General features: G+C 40.3%; 1 protein-coding gene across 1 annotated transcript; it reads right to left on the bottom strand.

Annotated features, from left to right (window-relative positions):
• Positions 1-941: 941 nt before the first annotated feature.
• LOC141974258 (hormonally up-regulated neu tumor-associated kinase-like) lies at positions 942-17,791 on the bottom strand. The gene is made up of 8 exons (XM_074933589.1): positions 17,552-17,791; positions 16,310-16,602; positions 11,980-12,035; positions 10,693-10,831; positions 6,265-6,392; positions 3,976-4,111; positions 2,263-2,440; positions 942-1,052 (listed from the first exon to the last, which is right to left on the bottom strand). Exons 1-8 carry the CDS (start codon positions 17,789-17,791, stop codon positions 942-944), a joined length of 1,281 nt encoding a protein of 426 aa, XP_074789690.1.
• Between the last annotated feature and the right edge of the window lie 1,935 nt (positions 17,792-19,726).

Genomic DNA, 19,726 nt, shown 5'->3' with positions numbered 1-19,726 from the left:
TTGGCAGAAAAGGGCCTGGGGGCCCTGGTGGACACCAAGTTGATCATGAGCCAGCGATGTGCCTTTGCTGCAAAGAAGGCGAATGGTGTCCTGGACTGCATTAGGAGGAGTGGTGCCAGCTGGTCAAGAGAGGGGATGCTGCCCCTCTATTCAGTACTGGCAAAGCCACACCTGGGGTACTGTGTCTAGGTCTAGGCTCCTCAGTACAAGAAAGACATGGACATACTGGAGAGTCCAGTGAAGGGCCACAGAGTTGATTAAGGGACTGGAGCATCTTCTATGAGGAAAGGCTGAGAGAGCCTGGAGAAAAGAAGGCTCAGGGGGATTTCATCAATATTTACAAATATATGAAGAGAGGGTGCAGCGGACAGAGCCAGGCTCTGTGGTGCCCAGTGACAGGACCAGAGGCAGCGGGCACAAACTGAAACACAGGAGGTTCCCCCTGAAGATCAGGAAGCACTTTTTCACTGTGAGGGTGACCAAGCACTGGCACAGGTTGCCCAGGAAGCCTGTGGAATGTCCATCCTTGGAGATATTAAAAAGCCATCTGGGCATGGTCCTGGGCAACCAGTCTGAGGTGGCCCTGCTTGAGCAAGGGAGTTGGACCAGATGACCTCCAGAGATCCCTGCCAACCTCAGCCACTCTGATTCTGTGGTTCCGTGAAAGTCACCACTGTTTTGAGCTGGTATCTGACTAGAGTATTTTGGGTCAGTACCAGTTTGGGTTTAAACCTTGACTGGAAAAATGTCAATACAGAATAAAAATGTCAGTCATTCCTTTTTTAAACGTCCCCTCTTTTCCTCCTTGCTCTACCAAAAGCTCCAGCCTGCCTGGGAAAAATATATATTCTAGGACTTCAAAACAATTACTTGTAATGATACTACCTTACAATCGGATCCGTATTTTGGGTCTATTCTTGAATTCAGATTAACTCTCTGCCTTAAGAGGGCATTTTTGATGCCAGGAGTGGCAGGAAGGAATGCAGCCCCTTAATCAGCTTGTAACTTACTTTATGCACATGATCTCTTCCCTGTTCCACACGGATAGGATGCTGAAAGAGGTCATAGAGGACGTGAAACACTACCACTTGCCTGGAAGGCTAGATCTCTCGGGGCTGTAAATCAGCTTGATATCCAGAGATTCAAGAAAGCTGGTCAATAACCTGCACAATACAGCTCTTTTTGAGTGACTTACGATTTAGCAGATCCAATTTAAAATTATATTATGAAAAAAATCACATATGTGAAGGAAAACCTCCTCCCGCTAAGCATGCACACGCACACACACACACACACACACACACTCTCCCCAACTCATATTTTTGAGTTATGGCTCTGCCTGCAAACACTGCACAGGCTGTTGCGACCTTGGGGCTGTGTGCTGGGATGGAGATCTGGATCTGCTCAAGCTCATCTGAATAATTTCTAGAGGAGTCAACTGGACCTTCTCAAAATACAGCTTCTCCAGGGCGAAGGCTTTGAATGGGAGACTAATCGCTGAAGTGTGTTGTTTTGTAGCTGAAACTTTTCCCATTGCACTTGTGTGTTAGAAACTGGAATTTGGCTTCCTGTCTGCCTAGTTTCTGCCTGAAGCAAAATTTTTATGACTGAGTTGTGAACCCCTTAGTGGAGACGGTTGTAAAAGAAAAGCTTACAGCCTTTTTAACTAATTGTGGCCTTACCAATGATTACCATCATTTTCTGAATTTATTTTTTATAAAGTTTTTGTCCCCTCTGATCTCACTCCATGTCCCTGAGTGAGTTGGAGCTGGAGACTGAGCATAAGATACAGTGATCAAAATAAAAAGAAGGTGCTGGGAAAAGATTTTACAACTTTCACAGCTTCCCACTCACTTCCCTAGACTTTGGATCAGGCCCTCATGGACTGGTCAGAAAGGTAAGGGATGGCAAGGTCACTGAGATGCTAATGCTACTTTTCCCAACGGAAAAACAATTTTCTATGTAAAGCAAAATAATTCTCAAACCCATTACAACCAGCAGCCCATTTTTAAAATTCATTAGTCATAAAAAAGGGTATACTTATCTCTGGGAAAAAAAAATAATCTTAAAATAATCACCTCTGAGAATGCCAAACATAGGCTTCCTGTGACTGCACCCAGATCTGCAATTTCATTACTATTTTTGTTGAGTTTTGTCTCCATTCCATGGACAACCACCTTTTTCATGTGTGCTGTGTAGCTGTCACAATGTTCCTCCTAAGAATCCAGGGAGCACTTTATGCCTGTCACGGTCATATCTTACCTGGACTCTTTTGCGGTCTCTCTGGTACCTGAGCAGTTTCTTCAGCAATAAGCAATAAGAAGCCATGGCAGGAGAGGGTCTGTTATTTATTAAAATGTTGATAACTTCTGAAAGACTGAACTCCATCATTTCTGTCATGTAGTTTAAAACAACAGGATTCAATTCACTGGGGCATAGTCTGAAATATTAGGAAAAAGTATTTGAATACAAATGATGCGTCCAGGTACAATGTCAGAATTTACAGTAAGTGGACAACACACTTTTTGTGATGTAGCTGGAGTAGGCTAAGTCGATTTTACAGGCAAATTATGAAACACAGTTGTGCAAAAATACTCTGTCTGGCTATGCTAACATCACTGCTGGGCTGAGGCTCTGTTACTGCATTATTAAATATCCTATTGTTGATAGAATTGATTACTCTGAAAGGACACCCACCAGGATTAAGCTTGAATAATTAAAAGATGGAAAACAGAAATTTCTCATTTTAATCGAGTGTGTATATTTTGATTCTCAATACAGTAGTCTCAAATGGATTAACAGAGACATAGTATGTGTGCGTGTGCATAAGAAGACAGGAAGAGCCCCAAAGGCAGGAAAATGTCAAAGGACAAAAAAAGAACTAAGGAAAGTACAGGAGGATTTTCATTTTCGTATAAATCAGATTGTGAAATAAAACCGATTATGTTATAATAATTATTTTACTCACAGGATTTTGTGACTAGCAGAGTCTAGAAGAGGTATTTTAGAAATACAACAGCCTCTGAGACTCCTAAGACATTTTTTTCCAACTTGTCAAACTTCAGTATGAATGTGCACAGACACCTCTGAGGGGAGGGAAGAAGGAATGGTGGGCAGTTCTCAGAGAAATGAACAAATTGTGCATAGATTTCTAATAGCCCTGGCTGTGACTGGCAGTGGATTGCCTGGATTGTGGTGGGAAAACTTGCCCTGTGTCCCGCAGACATCATTGTGGATGGTGCTGATTACATGGGCCAAATTACTCTCTTTGTCAATTAGTGTAAACCCTTGATTTTTCCAGAATGATCTGGGCACAAAATATTTGACCCATGACTGGCTACTTTCAGCTCTGAGGAAGATGTAAAAGGTCCAGCACTGAAGTCAGGTATTTAAAGACATGGAAAGTATACTTGGTAGTCTCTCAATATGAAAGATTAATAACATCTCAAAAGTAGGCAACATTTATGTGAAGAGTCATATTGCATGTATCTATTTAAAACTTCTATAATCTTAAACCATAAAGCAGCTTGCTAAGAAAAATTGGAGACTAGTTAAGGCCAGTTACAAAGATGGATGAGAAAAAAATTATTAGAATAACAAGAACTTCAGTGTAATATAAAAATGTCATTCCCTCAGGTGGGCATGCAAGACCTAGTTTTGCAGGAAAGAATTAGAAGCACACTGTTTAGAAATTAGTGGCACCAGTGAGGTATGCTGAGGAAAAAATTATCAATACAGTGAATATAAGCAGTTCTATAAGAATGTTTCCTCTCGTATAAAATTTATCCATGGTTAGAAAAGTTGATGTGGTGTTTTCTGAAATAAAATTCTGCCATTTTGGAACAGTCCCAAGCAGATAACAAAAGTCTTCTAAAATAAACAAAACAAAAAATTTCATAAAAACCCCAACACTTTGTCCCCCCAAATTTTGAATCCTGAAATTCCAAGCTAGAAGAGAGATGTGAATATTGTTACCTGTTCTCATAGGTAGCAGCATTTGGTATTTTCCTGGTGAAGCCTTCATTCAGCCATTTGTTTTTTATTGCTTCTGTGACTCCAGGCCTCTTAGCAGGGTCAGGCTCAAGTAACAACTGCATGAAGTGTACAGCTCCTGTGCAGTATTCAGATAAAATGGCTTGTTTACTAGTAATATCAGATTATTTGGGGAGTGCAAAATTTTCCTTTTTCAGAAATGTGGCACTTGCTCTGCTTCTCCACAGTGTAAAAACCTCAGCTAAAATCCAGTTTCTAGGCTTGCCTCTGGACTGCTGAATAAAACAGCTCTGGCTCTCCTCTGAGACTGCTGTGGTCCTGTGTGGTGACCCTGCTCCCCCAGGGATGCCAGAGCAGGGTGGGCAGCATGGATCAAACCGTGCCAGGAGGCATGCTATGGACCTATGGGTGCTGCTGTAGATACAACACTGGACCTCACTTCCTAATTTGCTTGATTTACCCCAGTGAATGCAGCCTGTGGCATCAGTAGCAATCTCAGCATTGTGCTCACTCAGCAGTTGATCAAGGTTCTGGGAAGGGGCACTTCTGTGCCAGCTGACTACCCAGGAGTTACGTTCCTCACACAAAGAAGCTAATCTCATTGATAAAACTCCAGGGAGGTGGACCCATGTGCTCAGATGACGTGTTGTGCTTTGGCTTCCTGGAGTTGGGACAGAGAAAGCTCAAACATTCCCATATGTCTATCACTCAGTTCCAACACTGTATAAAGTCCCTCTTTTTTTTTTTTTTTTTTTTTTTTTTTCCTGCTTCTTGGGAAAACTCTACTGAATTCTTCCATATTCCTTGGGGATGTTTTGAAATGAGCAAAATGGCAAGTGAGGATTAAACTGGGAACATACTGCTCCTTTCACTTGTAATCTCCTTCAGAAAAATTTAGATCCAAAGTATGCAAAGCTTGTTTACTACTGCTTTCTCACTAAATTCCCAATGGGTGAGGGAACAATGGAGTTATCCGCAATCTTCCACTAACTGTGTGGGCTTTGTAGAAAAGCAGAAATAATGCATTTATTAGTAGAAGCTATAACAATAGCATAAATAAGAAAAATTAGAAATATAATAATTGCAGCTATGGAGGGCTTGTAGAAAAATGGAGCTGCTATCTGGCAACCAATCTCCAAAGAAAGATAAATGAGACACTAATGTACAAACATTCTGGACAGCTATGGTAGATATCCTCATACCATTTACAGGGGGAGAAAAGAAATTGAATCATCACATTATCTTAACACTGTAACTCCAGACTAGATCCAGCTAGCTTAGTCTGGAACTGTCTGCTGCTTCTCAGCATTTAGCTGCAGGCAGCCACTGAAGCTAATCTTGGTTCTTGGGCTCATTCTTGCTTAATGTTAGAGCAAAGCTGCTCAAAACGATGGGGAGATCTGGACTCATGCTGGTAGATAGCTGGGCAAAATATGTCTCATTCTGCTCTGCTTTCTGACTTGGTCAGATAACGACTCTGAGAAGGGGCCCAAGACTGACTGTCAACAGAGAAGATGCCTTCCAGGTGGAGAGAAAATAGGAACTAAAACCAGAAGTGTTTAGGAATCATTGTAAAGCAGCAGAATTCTGAGCTTTGAGCAAGTAAATTTTGTACTGATAACCCAGAGTGTATATATACAGCCTGACTCTGGGGTTTTAGAGCCATGGGCTGTAATTCAGGCTTTTGAGAACTATCTTTCCCGGCTGTCCTAAAAGACTTCACGGACTGTGCCTCATTAAAGATTGCCGGTAAAACTAATTGAAAAATGTTGTATATTAGTTCTTTCTCATGAAAAATATGAACAGACACTATAAAAAAATAGCCCTCCTGTTTCTTTAATTATCTCAATGTTGTGGGTTCTGGCAGTAGCCAAAAGATAAGCCCTTCAGGAAAAAATTATCTAAGGTTTTGATAACTGATTTTTGAGAAAAACAGGAAAGAATGCCTGGCACACAGCACAGGACATACTAAACATGACAGTGTTCTCATTCACTGCACAGCTGCTCCACTTATGTAAAAACAATGTACATTTTATTCCCCCTGTAAATAAGAACCAAGAATAGTGAAGAGAAAACAATGTTATTTTCCTACTAGCCTGTGATAAAGAGATCTTGCCTAAGGCATATAAAAGTTATTTCTAAATGCAAACAAAGCAACTGGGAAAGGTACCTCTTATTTTCCAGAAGATTGCGTTATTGCTATATTCACTTTATTACATGGGTTAGACCTTTTATACATCAGTATTCTGTATAAAAATTGGAGTGCTTTACCAGGGGAGATATCTGATGGAATAGGGCTGATTTCTCCAGTTAACATCTTTTGATGTAGTTGCTTGATATTAAAAGGTTCCACTGTGAAGGGTAATGTGCCAGTTAGCATAGCAAACATGCTTACTCCTCTGTCAAAGAAAAAGACAAACATCACAGCTTCATATAATGCTAATAAATACTTATTTAAAAATCCCACAAAGTTATGAGTCTGGATTCAGAGATTTGCCTTCAGTATCAAGAATGAGGCTGCAAATTACCTCTAAGCAGCAATTTGTACTGAATACACATTTTATGCCTTTTTTCTTTGTGTAGATGCTATTTTATCGAGAAAAGAATGTTGTGGGAAGCGTGTATAAAATAGACTGTACAGTGAGTGACTGGAAAGCCTGCAGTGTTGAAAGTGGAAACCTGCTGTTTATTTTTAAAATAAGCTCATTGGAGTGTTAGTGTAGTGTACCCAGCCCAGCAGAATAAAGCATTTTGGTTTGGAGACTGAGTGACAACACAGGGCTGGGACTGATGCGATAGATCTTGTTCCAAATAGTAATTCAGTTCTTCTTGCTTTGCTCAGATTGCTAAATTAGGTGTGACTTATGCCTAGAAGGCATTCGTTTGGTAACAGCTTGCTGTTGGCTAAAGACTTAAAACTTTAACTCTTGTGAAAGACTAACAGTCTGCTAGTCGTGATCAGCAAACTTTGTGAAGGTTTGCCATTCAGTTTGGAGATGTACCAACGTTTGGCAATCTTGCTTGGCTGTCCTGAGGTTGCGAACAGGGAGGTTTCCTTGAACACTCTCCATGGTACTTCCTTGCTCCAGCTGAGCTGCACCACCACAACAGCACTTCTCTTTGCCATCCTTTGCCATTTCTCTATTGAACTCAGTCAAGACAGTCATTGTAGGAATCCAGGCAGTTCTAATTTAGTTGATCTGGTTCATAAATTAGTGCATATGATGAAAATGTTATCTCTTAAACAGATCTGCTCTTGGTGTGCACAACTGCAACCTTTTTTTTAATGTTTTCAGACAGTTGAAAAACCATGAAGATGATGGCACCATTGAAAAACCCTGCAAAAATGTTGGTACCTTATTCTATGCATTGGATTGCATTTGAACAGTGACCTATGGATAAATGGACTTATCTTGCCTCACTTTAGCTAAAACCTAGATATCAGTAGTTGTCAATGGAAAGAGATGGGCCATTCCAAGAGAGATTCATCACAGCTATGTTATACAGCTATTTTAGGTGACAGATAACTATCTCAGGAGATGAGCTATCTCACTGCACTAACAATAACGGGACACTCACTGCCTGGTATAACCCAGATGCTTGGCTGTTAAATGGCTAAATTTAGGTGAGATTAATCTCTTCTCACTTTACCACACCTGCTGATAAATCTAGTCCTTGAATGTAATGCCTTCCAAAACTTTTCTGATGAATCCTTTGTGTAAAATTGTACACAGATACAGAGGAAACATGCTGCAATGAGATGACATTGAGTTGACTGAAGTAGCAAGAATTGTCATTCTATAATACATAATAACACGTGGATTAAATGTGGCTGGAGTTGAAGTGAGAGAAGAGCCCCTGAATATTCTCTGATGAGTGGAATAATATGCAGTGCAAATGGATCTCTAATGTCATTACAACATTAAATACATTTTTCTTTTCAACACTGCAAACACTACCATTCACTTTAAATTGCTGGTGATGATATACATGATTGGTGCTTTAAACTAGCAATAGTTCTTTTCATCAGCCTACTGGATGGGGAAATCCCCAAAGTATGGGAATTTGGGGAATGGATGGAGCTGCCATCCTAAAATCTCTTCTAAAATCTTCTGTACAGACTGTAGCTAGTTAACAGTAATGCACTTAGTGTTAATTGTAGCTGGAATCTGATGGCATGTTAAACTTGAAAGTCTATTAACAGTAACAAACTGCTCTTCCACTGTCCCACTGAACTATCTTGGTTTGAATACAGCAGCTGTTTCCTCAATTCAGCTGGTGCATGAAAGCTAATCACTTTCCAGTCCTCCAAAGAATCTTTAAAATCTTATGCACAAAAGTCATGATTAGGCAAAACAGGCACTGCTGTTTGCTGTTGCCTCATAGGAGCCTTAGCTGTATAGCAGTTGAATCTGGTTGGTTTTCTGAATGTGCTTTTGATGGAACATGGCTTTCTGGTTCCTGTTGTAACAACTCCTTGTCAGTCCTGCTGCATAAAGTCAGTATTTCTGCACTACACTGAAATCTTTTGATTCCAGAGTCCAGTCAATCTGTAATCCTTTACTTATTTTGTGACAATAGAAGTCACTTATTTTTCTAATTAATATTTTAGTCCATCAGAATTCCCTTTTCTACTACAATAATGTGAACAATTCAGATTTATATAGTAAATATGTTTTATGCCTAAGATGCAGAATATGTCCATGTTAAACACCAAGGGCCATATATAAGTTTTATATAGCCCTTGACCTGTTACGTGATGTTTGTTAAAAGACTGAGGTCGGTAAATGGTTCTAATATTACTGCTTTTCCCTCATTCAGACATCTGAAATGTAAAATGAGTATTATCCTATTTAAGTGCTGACAGCATCCTCTAGACCTGATTCATCTGTGTAATGTCCACATAAATTCAGCGTAGCACTCTTGAAATCCAGACTTATACTGAAGTAATTTGGTAGAATTTGTCCCTTCATCCTTCATGTTGTATACCATTCATACCCTGTAAATTCAGAGGAAGCTGAGGTGTAAGAATCATTATTAGGTCAAAGTCCTAATATATAGTACGTCTGCCAGAAGCAAGTCTGGAGAGGAATAATGTACATTATATATATAGAATCCTCTTTCTCTTTTGAGCATATAGGAATGCCAAGCTTCTATTTTAGATATCTGAATCAGATGACTATATGTAGGTACCAGCAATCCTGTAAGGCAGACTAAAACACTTTGTCCTCTGTGGATACACAGTTTAGTAAAGAATGTTGAGAACTCCACAAGGACACTTGGTATTCTTCTGCTGGTCAAGCAAGTGGAACATCACAGTTCAGAGCATCTCTGTACATCCAGGCCTCCCATTCCTTCTGGCAGGTGTCCACGTTTGGGTTTTGATCAAATACAGTGTTTTGTGTTGAACAGAAGCAAAACATAAAGAACCTGTAGATAAATATGGTTGTGGGGCAGGATGGGAGGTGGCACTTCTAAGACAAAATGTCTTGTGAGCTGTTTGAAATCCATGGGCTTTTACCACTGGATTCAACAGCTGGATTTTTACTCTACCACTTGTTAGTTAAGGTGCTGCAGGGAATTATAATTGTAAATAGGTGGAAGGAGTCTGAATGAAGGTACATCTGATCAGATACTGGGTTTTTTAATCTTAATGCACTAGATGAAGATTTGTCTTAGTTGATATTACTCATGCTCATCTTCTATGCCCTGAATCACACTTACTAGAAATAGGCTTAAAAAATGAATTCTAGGTGGAACACAGACCCGGGCATATGGTCACTATCAAAACAGCTGAGGAGAAGCTGATACAAGGGCACATATAGGTATACATACCTATATGTATAGGTAAACATGAACTGCCTGTGGACAAATGATGGACATGGAGAGCCACTCTGCTATCAAGATCCATGAAGATCAAATGAAACAAAAATCAATCTAATATACTCTTATTTTCTTGGCTCCACCTAGAAAAACTGTCAAAAAAGTAAAACACCCACAACCTGGCTGCAAGCTGAAAACTGCAAATGCACTTAAAAGTCTAAGATAATTTGTGTGAAAAATCACTCTTCTGACAGCACCTTCTGCATTATTCTTTATTATAAGAGATATATCCTGTAGATGTAATGAACAAGAAAAATGGAGTCCATTCAGGTTTGTGCCACCTATGAAGCAAATAACTCCACCTTTTTATCATAATGTGGTATAAAGGGCCTAGCTAAGGTGTGGATGAAGGTCTCCATAGCTCTGCATCTTTGGTCTGTGTGTCCCTGACACTCAATTTTTCTGTTTAGATTTCTTCTTTTGGCAAAACATACCTTAGACAGAAAACGTCCACTTGTCAGCACAGGGCTTCTGATTTCGACAGAAGTTACTCAGATATCAGCTCTTTCACTGTCTTCTCAGAACAGGCTTCTAGATCCAGATATCCCACCTTCTGCTGACTTCCCCTGTCACAGGGTTTCTCCTGAATAGCATGTGTATTGCTCATTTGTTTTTTTTTATTTATAGTTTTGCAATGGATACACATTTCAAGATACTTTTTTCCACACCCATAAGGTTTTTTTTCTGGCAAACCTTCTCCAATATATCTCTGCTTTTGTGTTGATGACCCAAAGTTGAGCACCACCAACCCATTTATATCAGAGTCTTGCCTAAACCTGAGGGTGTTTTGATAAGTATATTTTTAGATCTACTTACATGGACCAGACATCCACCTTTGGACCATATTTCCTATGAGCAAGGAGTTCTGGGGCAGCATAAGCTAGACTTCCACACCGGGTATGTAACAGCTCCTGGGAGAGACCCTCAAACTTTGCAGTATTGCTCAGTCCAAAATCTGATCATCACAAAAACAAAGGCAAATAAGTTTTAGTCTCTTCTCAAAATTACCAACTGTCTGAAGACAGGATAAAGATGAAAAGAGCAGCTAGTTATAGCATCTGTTGATGATAATTTGCGTTCAAATAAATGTGCCATGAATTAGCAGAGGAGTAACAGTGAAGTTACCCAGCCATGGGTCTGGTTTGGTTGGTTTTGATTTAGCTATTTTAGGTTGCCTCAGGTGACTATATGCTAGTGCGAGATCTTAGCTAAACAGCTGCATTACCATAGCTTAATGAGCTACAGCATTCGGTTCAGCTGGGTGTGCTTTAGCCTTGTTGTAAACATGGGGTAAAATGTGCTAACTTAAGCCTTTTTCTCTGTATATGTGCATGTGTGCAGGGGGGAGGGAAGAGAAAGGTGTGATTATAAAGGAGCGGCTGGCTGTAAAACAGGGGTGAAGAGTTGGTGCCTTTTTTCTCAGAGGTGTTAAGCTTTTAAAAGTTTGGGAAACACTGGGTTAAACATGTGGCGTCTCTAGGAGCGAGCTTCCCTTGCGGGGATTTTTCTGTGCGGTTTCCATAGAATAAAATTAATGTTTCTCTGAGCTGTGTTAACTGCTTGGTGCAAATTCCCCCATTTTTATAAATGTTTGCTTCACAACACTAGCAAGATTTCTGTTAGTGACCAAAGCAGTCTGAGGTTGTTTTGTTTTGTTTTGTTTTGTTTTTAAACACATACCAAATGATGATGTTTCTAGTTAGAGTAATGACTTGACAGAAGCTAATGTGTCCATACCTGTGTTTCATCCCAGAAGATTTATTTCTTTGCCTACAAATCAGTTCTGCTAGGAACAGCTTTCTACACATAAAAGCTGTAATTGTTTCTTGCTTCTCCAGCAACACACAAGGGAAAACAATAGGCAAAACTGTTTTCCTTGTTCTCTTAAAAATATGTTTTAGTTAAAGCTCAAATAAACAAGTTGTTAAGTTATACTTCATAACTTTTATTTATTCTAAAAGCTCGAAGATGTTTATTGAATAATCACAAGCTCTCTCATAAAATGTGCTGTTTAAACAGAGGCTGAACTGTCACTGAAGGCCAGTTCAAAAAATAAAATAAATAAAAAGCTGAAAACAAGCTTCACAGATAACATGCACCTACCAACAATTTTGATGTTGTTGTTCTCATCAAGAAGAAAATTTTCAATTTTTAGGTCCCTGAAATGAAGACAGAAAAGAAACTTTAAGATGCCTGATGCCCCAGCTGTTTGCAGATAGTTTTTACCAGAGTTTAACTGAAATAATAACAATAGTTCTGCACAGCTCTGCCTACAATCGTAACAAGATCCTTATTCCTTTCTGAAGTTTTCATTTGGGAAAATGGATGCTTTCTGTATTTCAGGGAATATTTTATGAGTATATATTTTAAATAAACCATTCATTTTAGGAATCATCCCTTCTACTCATTTTTAAAAAATGAACTGCATTTATTTCTTCTTTTGAGTGAAAAAGAAAGTTGCACATAGTTGGACTAGGGAGTTTTTTGTCTTTGTTTGAAGTACTGAGCACTTCTGAGTATTTCTGCTTTCTTTTTGAGTAGATCATGCCTGAGAGATATGAAGAATGAGAAGGGAACTGGAAAGTGAGGTTTGCCTTGCTTGCAGAAGAGGGGAGGTGTACAAAGAGGGTCTGGGACAGATACCTTGAAGGTGAAGCCATCTCTGCAGTGATGTTTATATAAACAGGTTCAGCCACTATCAGCTGACTCTGGAGGAGGATGTAATTTAGAGCTGCAGGAAAAATGCCGTTAGCTGGCTGAAGTGCTTACTTGCTTATTGTGGGAACATTTATATCCTTACAAATTCAAACCAAAAGGCAGAATATTGCTTTGCTGTGGGGAGCACCTGAAGTGGCAGCTGAAATCTTTTGCGACATGGAGGAATCCTCAGCCAGTGTAATGTGAGTGTTAGGAGCTGGTCCAGAAGCCTGGGATGCTTTGCTGACTCCCATCATGGCCTCCTGCATGCTGCTGGGGGCTTCCCTTGACTCTGTGGCTGGCACGGTAGGACAGAGCAAGTTTCAGAAGTAGATTTCCCTTCCACTCACTCTGAAGTCATGAAGCACCTTTGTCAGCCCAAAGACCTCGGACAGTACAGGAGGACAAACCAGAAGGAGGGATGGGAACAAGGACAGGAGCAAGTATCAAGGGCTGGGAGGACTGGTGCTGCACAAACAGCTCTGTGCTGCTCCAGGGAATTAAGTCTGGAGGTGCACCTGGTGGTCGCAATGAGTGGTTCTGGGTGGGACAGCATTGCACTCAAAACCCTCTGCTGCCCCAAGCTGAGAATGGGATGGAGATGGTTTTAATGATAACTTTTTAATCGATTTTCATTTGAATAGCATGTTTTCTGGAGTGGCAAATAAGCCAGTGCCCAAAAGCTGGGAGGTAGATAACTTTGTTCATAGCTTATCCCAGTGACATAGCCCCATGCACTAAAACTGTGTCGTTTAAACTAGTTGTGTTTCATGACACTGCAAATCTGACATTTCCATCGGATTTAGCACCCCACAGTGCACTCCGATGACTTTACTACACTACAATTAAATGTTACATTGTATTGCCACAACTTCTCTGTAGTCTGAGTGCTCATACAGTTTAAAAAACCATATGCTTTCTTGCCTGAAAAACATGATAATGGTCACTATTAAAGTTTACATAGTGTCAGAAGTTATCTTGCATCAGATACATCTTGTTCTTTTTTTTTCCAAAGGAAACTTTCCCAGAAATGTTGTAAGTTTAAGCAACATCATGAACTTATTCTCATGGGGACTTCAGAGAGAGTGCCTAGAGAGCAGCTTGTGATGCTTCTCCAGGTCTTTGGTCCAGTAGTGATTCTAAAGGATATATGACACTTTTATATGGGAGAAGGGAAAATATCCAGGAAAAATATCCAGGAGAAATTAGGAACTGTACATACAAGCAAGTTACTGTCAGTTAGCAAGCTCCACCTTTAAGATTTGGTAGCTGACTGTGTGCTGTGCATGCGCTAGGCCAATCCAATTGCGAAGTAATGTGATTTAGCTTATATGTCTTTATTTGAGGTTTTTAAGATCAGATGCATTACCTCACCACTTGGCCATGTCTAGAGCAGGCATAGGGATAGTTAGCAGAGCTCAGGTGATGAGCTTGTGAAGCTGTTGAACCTGATCTTGTGCCTGAGCCTTCCTATATCTGCCACAGTAAAATGCTGTATACTGGGAGAATAGGCAAGGGAGTCAGTGCTCCATCCTATGTATCATTCTGGCATCTGTGGCATCAAAATCAACTGTGATCTTGTGTGGACAAGAAAGGTACTACCTTTACTGTGAAATGTAGACTCAACCTTAATTTAAGCCATAAGGCTTTGTGGGATCAGTGTTGATTTTAGTGCTGAATAGGAAAAGTAAATCTCAAGAAACGAAATAGCTGTCAGAACATAGCACAGGATTTCTGATGAGTGATATTGGTTTGGACTAACAATAGTTACAAAACTGGCTAGTTTTCCATTAAGTATATTACTAAGACAATATAAAATACTGTTTTTCCAAGGTATGTCCCAGGGTTAAAAATCAAAAACGCCCACAAGACACTACTGAGCAAAAGTAAATTAAATTAGCAAATTCCTAAGCTCATCACTTAGGAATGAGACCTTGCAGTCACCAGGCACCTCCATTTTAGTGAAACAAAGGGGTCCCGGGCATAGACCCAAGCATTGGCACACAATTATCCATCTCATGAACCATGATCCCTGGTGTGAATTTACCAGCTCTTCCCACCAGGCAGCTTGGGAATCGTCCTTTCCTGCAAAGTGTTGAGCTTTGCTCAGTGCTTAGATGAGAAAATCAGACTGACTTTGTGAGGTAACTTTCCTATTTCTGTGCTCATCCTTCTGGAAACATTGATGCCTTATTTTCAGAAGAGGATACACCCACAATTACCCTCATCAGTTTAACCTCCGGAGAGAGTTGCTATAAATCACTGCAGCTGGAGCTGAGCAGGGAAGCCCTTCCAGATCCTTCCCAGTCTGCTTCTGGTATGACATCAAGGCCATAGCTCTGAATCTCAAACCTAGCAGCAGGTACTGCTGATCAAATCTACACCTGCGACCTAGCAATGCGTCTGGGCTCCTGCTGGACTATGCAACTTCATAAACCCTATGACAAGGCACTTGAGAGCCAGGGATGAATTTTTGTTTGGTTAGGGTGGCTTGATAGTTAAACCAAGTCTCCAGAGAAGCTCACACCACTTTGTACCTGGTTACTCTCAGGGTGTGCAGAAAAACTCTCTCTTGCAAATCTTTCCCAGCAAAATGTTACCAACAGAAGAAGATAAAAGTAAGGGAAGAAGTCATTCCACTCCCCTGATCAATGGGAAGATTTGTTTCCAAACAAAAAGAAGGGAAGAGAACTTGAGAAATTCATAAAGAACGTTGTCATGGAAAGAACATAAAAGTTATGATCATGAGCACTGAAGAAACACTGTAAAATAGATTAGTTAGGGAACCAGCAAGGCAGAAATACCAGTCTGGACTAAATGGGTGAAGCCCCTTGTGTTTATTTTCTGGTAGGTTTTGTTTGTTTGTTTAAATTCTCTAGGTCAGATACTGACTATTTCTTTCTTGTCCATTCCTTACTAATTAAGAAATCCAGTAAAATTAAGTGTTGGGTTGCAAGCATGTCAAGTCACAAAACACTTGTAAATGCTGATCCATCACATTCACAGCTTATTTGTTTCATGGTTGCTGTAATGATACAGTCAACTGGATTACTTGCTAGGTCCTGGGGGCTTTCATGATGAGTGCATTTACCATTTAAAATTAAGGATTTGCTTGACCATGAATTATGAAGTAAACCAGAAAAATAGTGGGAAAATCTGCTTCTTGCGTATTCTCCCACCTAAAATGGAAGTCCTTATTCTGCTGCTCTTGGCATATGCACCAAGATCCGTGGTAAGGGGAAGAAGATCAGCTCTCCTGGCATGGGCTGCTCAGGTTCCTCTAGCAGTGGCTGAAGTTGTGATCTGTCCCCATAATACAAAAGTCTGCCACAGACCTGGACCTGCAAAACCATGTCCTCTGCGCAAGCATTGATTCCTCAATCTTCTGTCTGGAGTGATGTGTGGTTATTTCTGTATGTTGTGGCTAACCAGTTGAAATCAGTATTTATATGCATAGCCACACTGAAATATTTGAATTAGATACATGTCTGTCACCAGCTAATTCTGAGATAATCATGGCAAAATATTGATTTGTTGCACTCATCAGCTCTTATTCCTGGACTTTGTAACTTTATACCCCAAGGACTGCTTTATTAAGATGGGCTGAGAGAACATAGTCTTCTTTGCAATCCCTGTTTTTATCAGGGAAAATTAATGTTCTCAGTCAAGAAGAGCATTCTATGTTCTTGTACACTTTCTTTTCTTACTGTTGTTTGGAAGGGGGAAAAGATCTTACCTGTGAACAATCCCCTGGCAATGCAGGTGCTCAACTGCAGACAGAATTTGCCTAGTGTATCTCCTTACTTCTCTTTCCGTCAGCCTCTTTTTGTCACAAATTCTGTCCAGGAGGTCTCCGCCGAGGCACAGCTCCATCACCATGTAATAGGAGTTATCAGTCTCCAAGGTCTCATATAGCCGAACAACATTGGGGTGCTTAATCATCTGGTGTATCCGTGGCTCACGCTTCATGTGTTTTAAAACATAGGAATCTTTCTTGGCTTTTCTCTTGTTGATGACTTTTATGGCTACCTAAATTGCAGGATATATGCAAATTGGCAACAAGCTTTGCAATCCTGATTAATTTTCAAAAGGATGGGGATTAAGCTGACATGTGAGAGAAGCTGGTTTTGACATGACGTTGATAATCAGTATCACAGAGGGAGACATTCCCGAATAAAGAATACCCTTTTAATTTCTCTTGAATGCCAAAACGGGAAGGCTGAACTCTGACATATCTATCGCGGATTGCATTAATAAATACGCATATATTAAATGTTCTCAAATGCAAAAAATCCCTATGTGCCTGACTGGTAACTGCATCTGTACTATACCACATCTTTTTTCTAACATGCTCCCTCCTGACTCAGTCTAAAAGCAACTATTGGCTATAATGGGCTGGGATTAGACACTGCAGTTGGGGAAGCTAATCAGCCATTGAAACTACTGATGCCACAAGAAAAGTAAAAATCAAAAAGCCACTTGATAGCAATCTACCTTTCCACAGTTATTTCTAGTGGTACACTATTTCAGCCTGATGGAGCTAGAGATAACAGATGTTATCTGTGTCCTCCCATATAAATGATTGCTGTTGGAGTGGCTGGCTTTTCAGTAAGTGTTGTCCATAGCTTTAAAGGTCAGGTACATGGCACTAATTACTCAATGAGGATTATCAAGGAAAGCAGATTTGAAATTGTCCTTATGCCATCAACCTGTTCTCTTTAAGCAGGATGGTATCTTTGTTGTCTATATTGTTTTATAATTGTGAAAACAGTTGCACTCAATACATATTCACACATGTGACTGATTATACACTAGCAATAAACTCAATTTATGAGGTTAATTTATGAGGATAAGGTTCAGAGGATAATTCACTGAGTAGATTGTGGTTTGCAGATTAAACGGTCTGAAATTTTCTGACATGTTAGTGTGAGGTTACTTGCGATTCCTAGTGCATGGTACCCTCCCATTAGGAGCTTACCTTCTCCTCTGTGGGGATGTGCAGCCCCTCCATCACCTTGGCAAAGGAGCCCTTGTTGATCATTTTGCCTACTAGGTAATTCCCAACTTGTTTGGAGTGAGGGAAAGTCTTCCCAGTATCTTGGGGCATCTTGTTAAAACAAGCAGGTATTTTTATATCCTTTAAGTTTTTCTCCCATTCTGGTAATATCCCATCCAAGTTGACAGTATCTGTCATTTTGTCATCCAAGACTGCTTTCATTGATGTGGGCATCCCTGGAGAGTCAGATTTGTATCGCTACTTTCCAGATGTAGCTTCTGATTCATAGCATGTCCAGGCATTAAGTCTGTACATCTTGTGGTGCAAGTGCCATCCTGCTGATCACAGACCAGCTAATCCTTTCCCTCTGAGACTCTGTGTTTGTTACTGATCTCTAGCCTAAGCACACAGATCCGCTCAAGCAGAACCAAGTGGTAGATTATTAACCTAACCTGATACACGATGTCAGTTAATGCCCCAGAGCTGCTGAGTCAGATGACACATAATCCCAGCATTAGCCTGGAATATACAGTTCTCTTCCTCATACAATATTTCCCTAAACACACATTCAGTGCAAGTTGCACCAAACCAAAGTCTTCCAGACATCTATATTGCTGGCGTGCAAGGGCTGTTTATTCTAAGAACACCATGGTAGCATGAATGCAAAGCTGATTTATGTACTTTATGCCATGCAAGCATTTACACATTTGTTGTGTAAAGCATATAAACATATATGTATTTGTAGTACATTTAGGTCTCAGGGCCCTGGCCTGACTCCAGGTCTCACAGAGGTATCTTGCATTTCCTGGGACTTGATTCCTGGTCTGTAAAAAGTCACAGTGGGGACAGAGTGCATGTGTGTGTGTGCATGTGTGTGTATGTGTGTGTGTGAGCATCTCCTTACAGCAATGACTGATACAAAGAAGAAAGGAAAAGAGGAGATTTTTTCTGCAGCTGTTGTCTATCTGTATCTGTCTTCATTACCTGGGTTCTTTCCAAAGTCACAGAGAGAGAAAAGAGCCTTTCCAGTGAAGCGCTTTCACGTACCTGCAATTTGAGCTGAGCTGGGAGTTGCCATCTCTCTCCACTGACTACAGTGAAATCTTAGGGATGCAAAGCCCTCCCCAGACCAGTGCGATGACAAATCCTTTCTCCACACTTCATCACTTGGAGTTGAACAATAAGTGGTGTCCTGCTTGCCTGATTCAACTTGTGAAGCTCACAAAGGGCAAAAATTTGCCAGGATGAGTGAAAACGAGAAGGAATTTTGAAAAAAAAAAAATTAAAATCAACAATGGGTTTACTGTACACTTTACAGTTCAAACTCTTGTGAGCGAGTTCAATGCTTCCCATCTGCATACAGCTGCTTGCAGGCACAGGGCAACCCTTGCCTTTTAATGTCTAAGTGAAAGACAAAGATCCACTAAGCTGAACAGGTTTTCTCTTCATAACATACTCAGTTGTCAGGCTTTGAGCTATATCAGTTGCCCAGATGGAATGGGTCTTCGTTTGCTAACTTAAGTGGGTTTTTTCTATTCCTTACAGAAAGCCAGAAACAAAGGAGACATGGTTTTCTGAGGGAAGAATGAGGAAATTCTCCTTGATTTGTGCTTATTATTTGCTCTGCCTCCTTCCCGTCTTCCTAAACCACTGTTCATTGACTTTCCCACTAAAAACAAGAAAATAAAAGTGAGGGGAACCACTGTATGGAACAGAAACCCCATATTTCTGGCACATTTCAGAAGAAAGGAAAAAACCTCTTTAAAAATATAACAAACATTTAAAACATGATAGCTAGCTAAGTTAACTATTGCTATTTTTGGGGAAAGTCCCAGCCTAACACCTTGAAAAATGTTGAAGTGAAAAAGCTTCCAAATACCTTTCAAAGTCATTTTTTTGGCACAGTGGAGGATTGAAAAAAGGAAGGCAGGGCAGAAGGAGCAAAAGAGTCCATCTCTGTGTTAGGGATTCCACAACTACTGATCACAAGCCAAATGGAGCTGAAATCCTGCATGAGAAGGGAGCCGTCCACCAGTGCTCGTAGTGTCTCTGCTTTGTGATATGGCTGTTATGTGATGTGCTGCATTGCAATGTGAAAAAAGTGTGAGAAGGGACCAAATAAAGCAGATCTCTGTTAGAAGAGCGATGCCAATAAGG

Source organism: Athene noctua, chromosome 1 (assembly GCF_965140245.1).
Source record: "Athene noctua chromosome 1, bAthNoc1.hap1.1, whole genome shotgun sequence".
Taxonomy (NCBI): Eukaryota; Metazoa; Chordata; class Aves; order Strigiformes; family Strigidae; genus Athene; species Athene noctua.
This window is presented reverse-complemented; position numbering and strand designations above follow the sequence as displayed.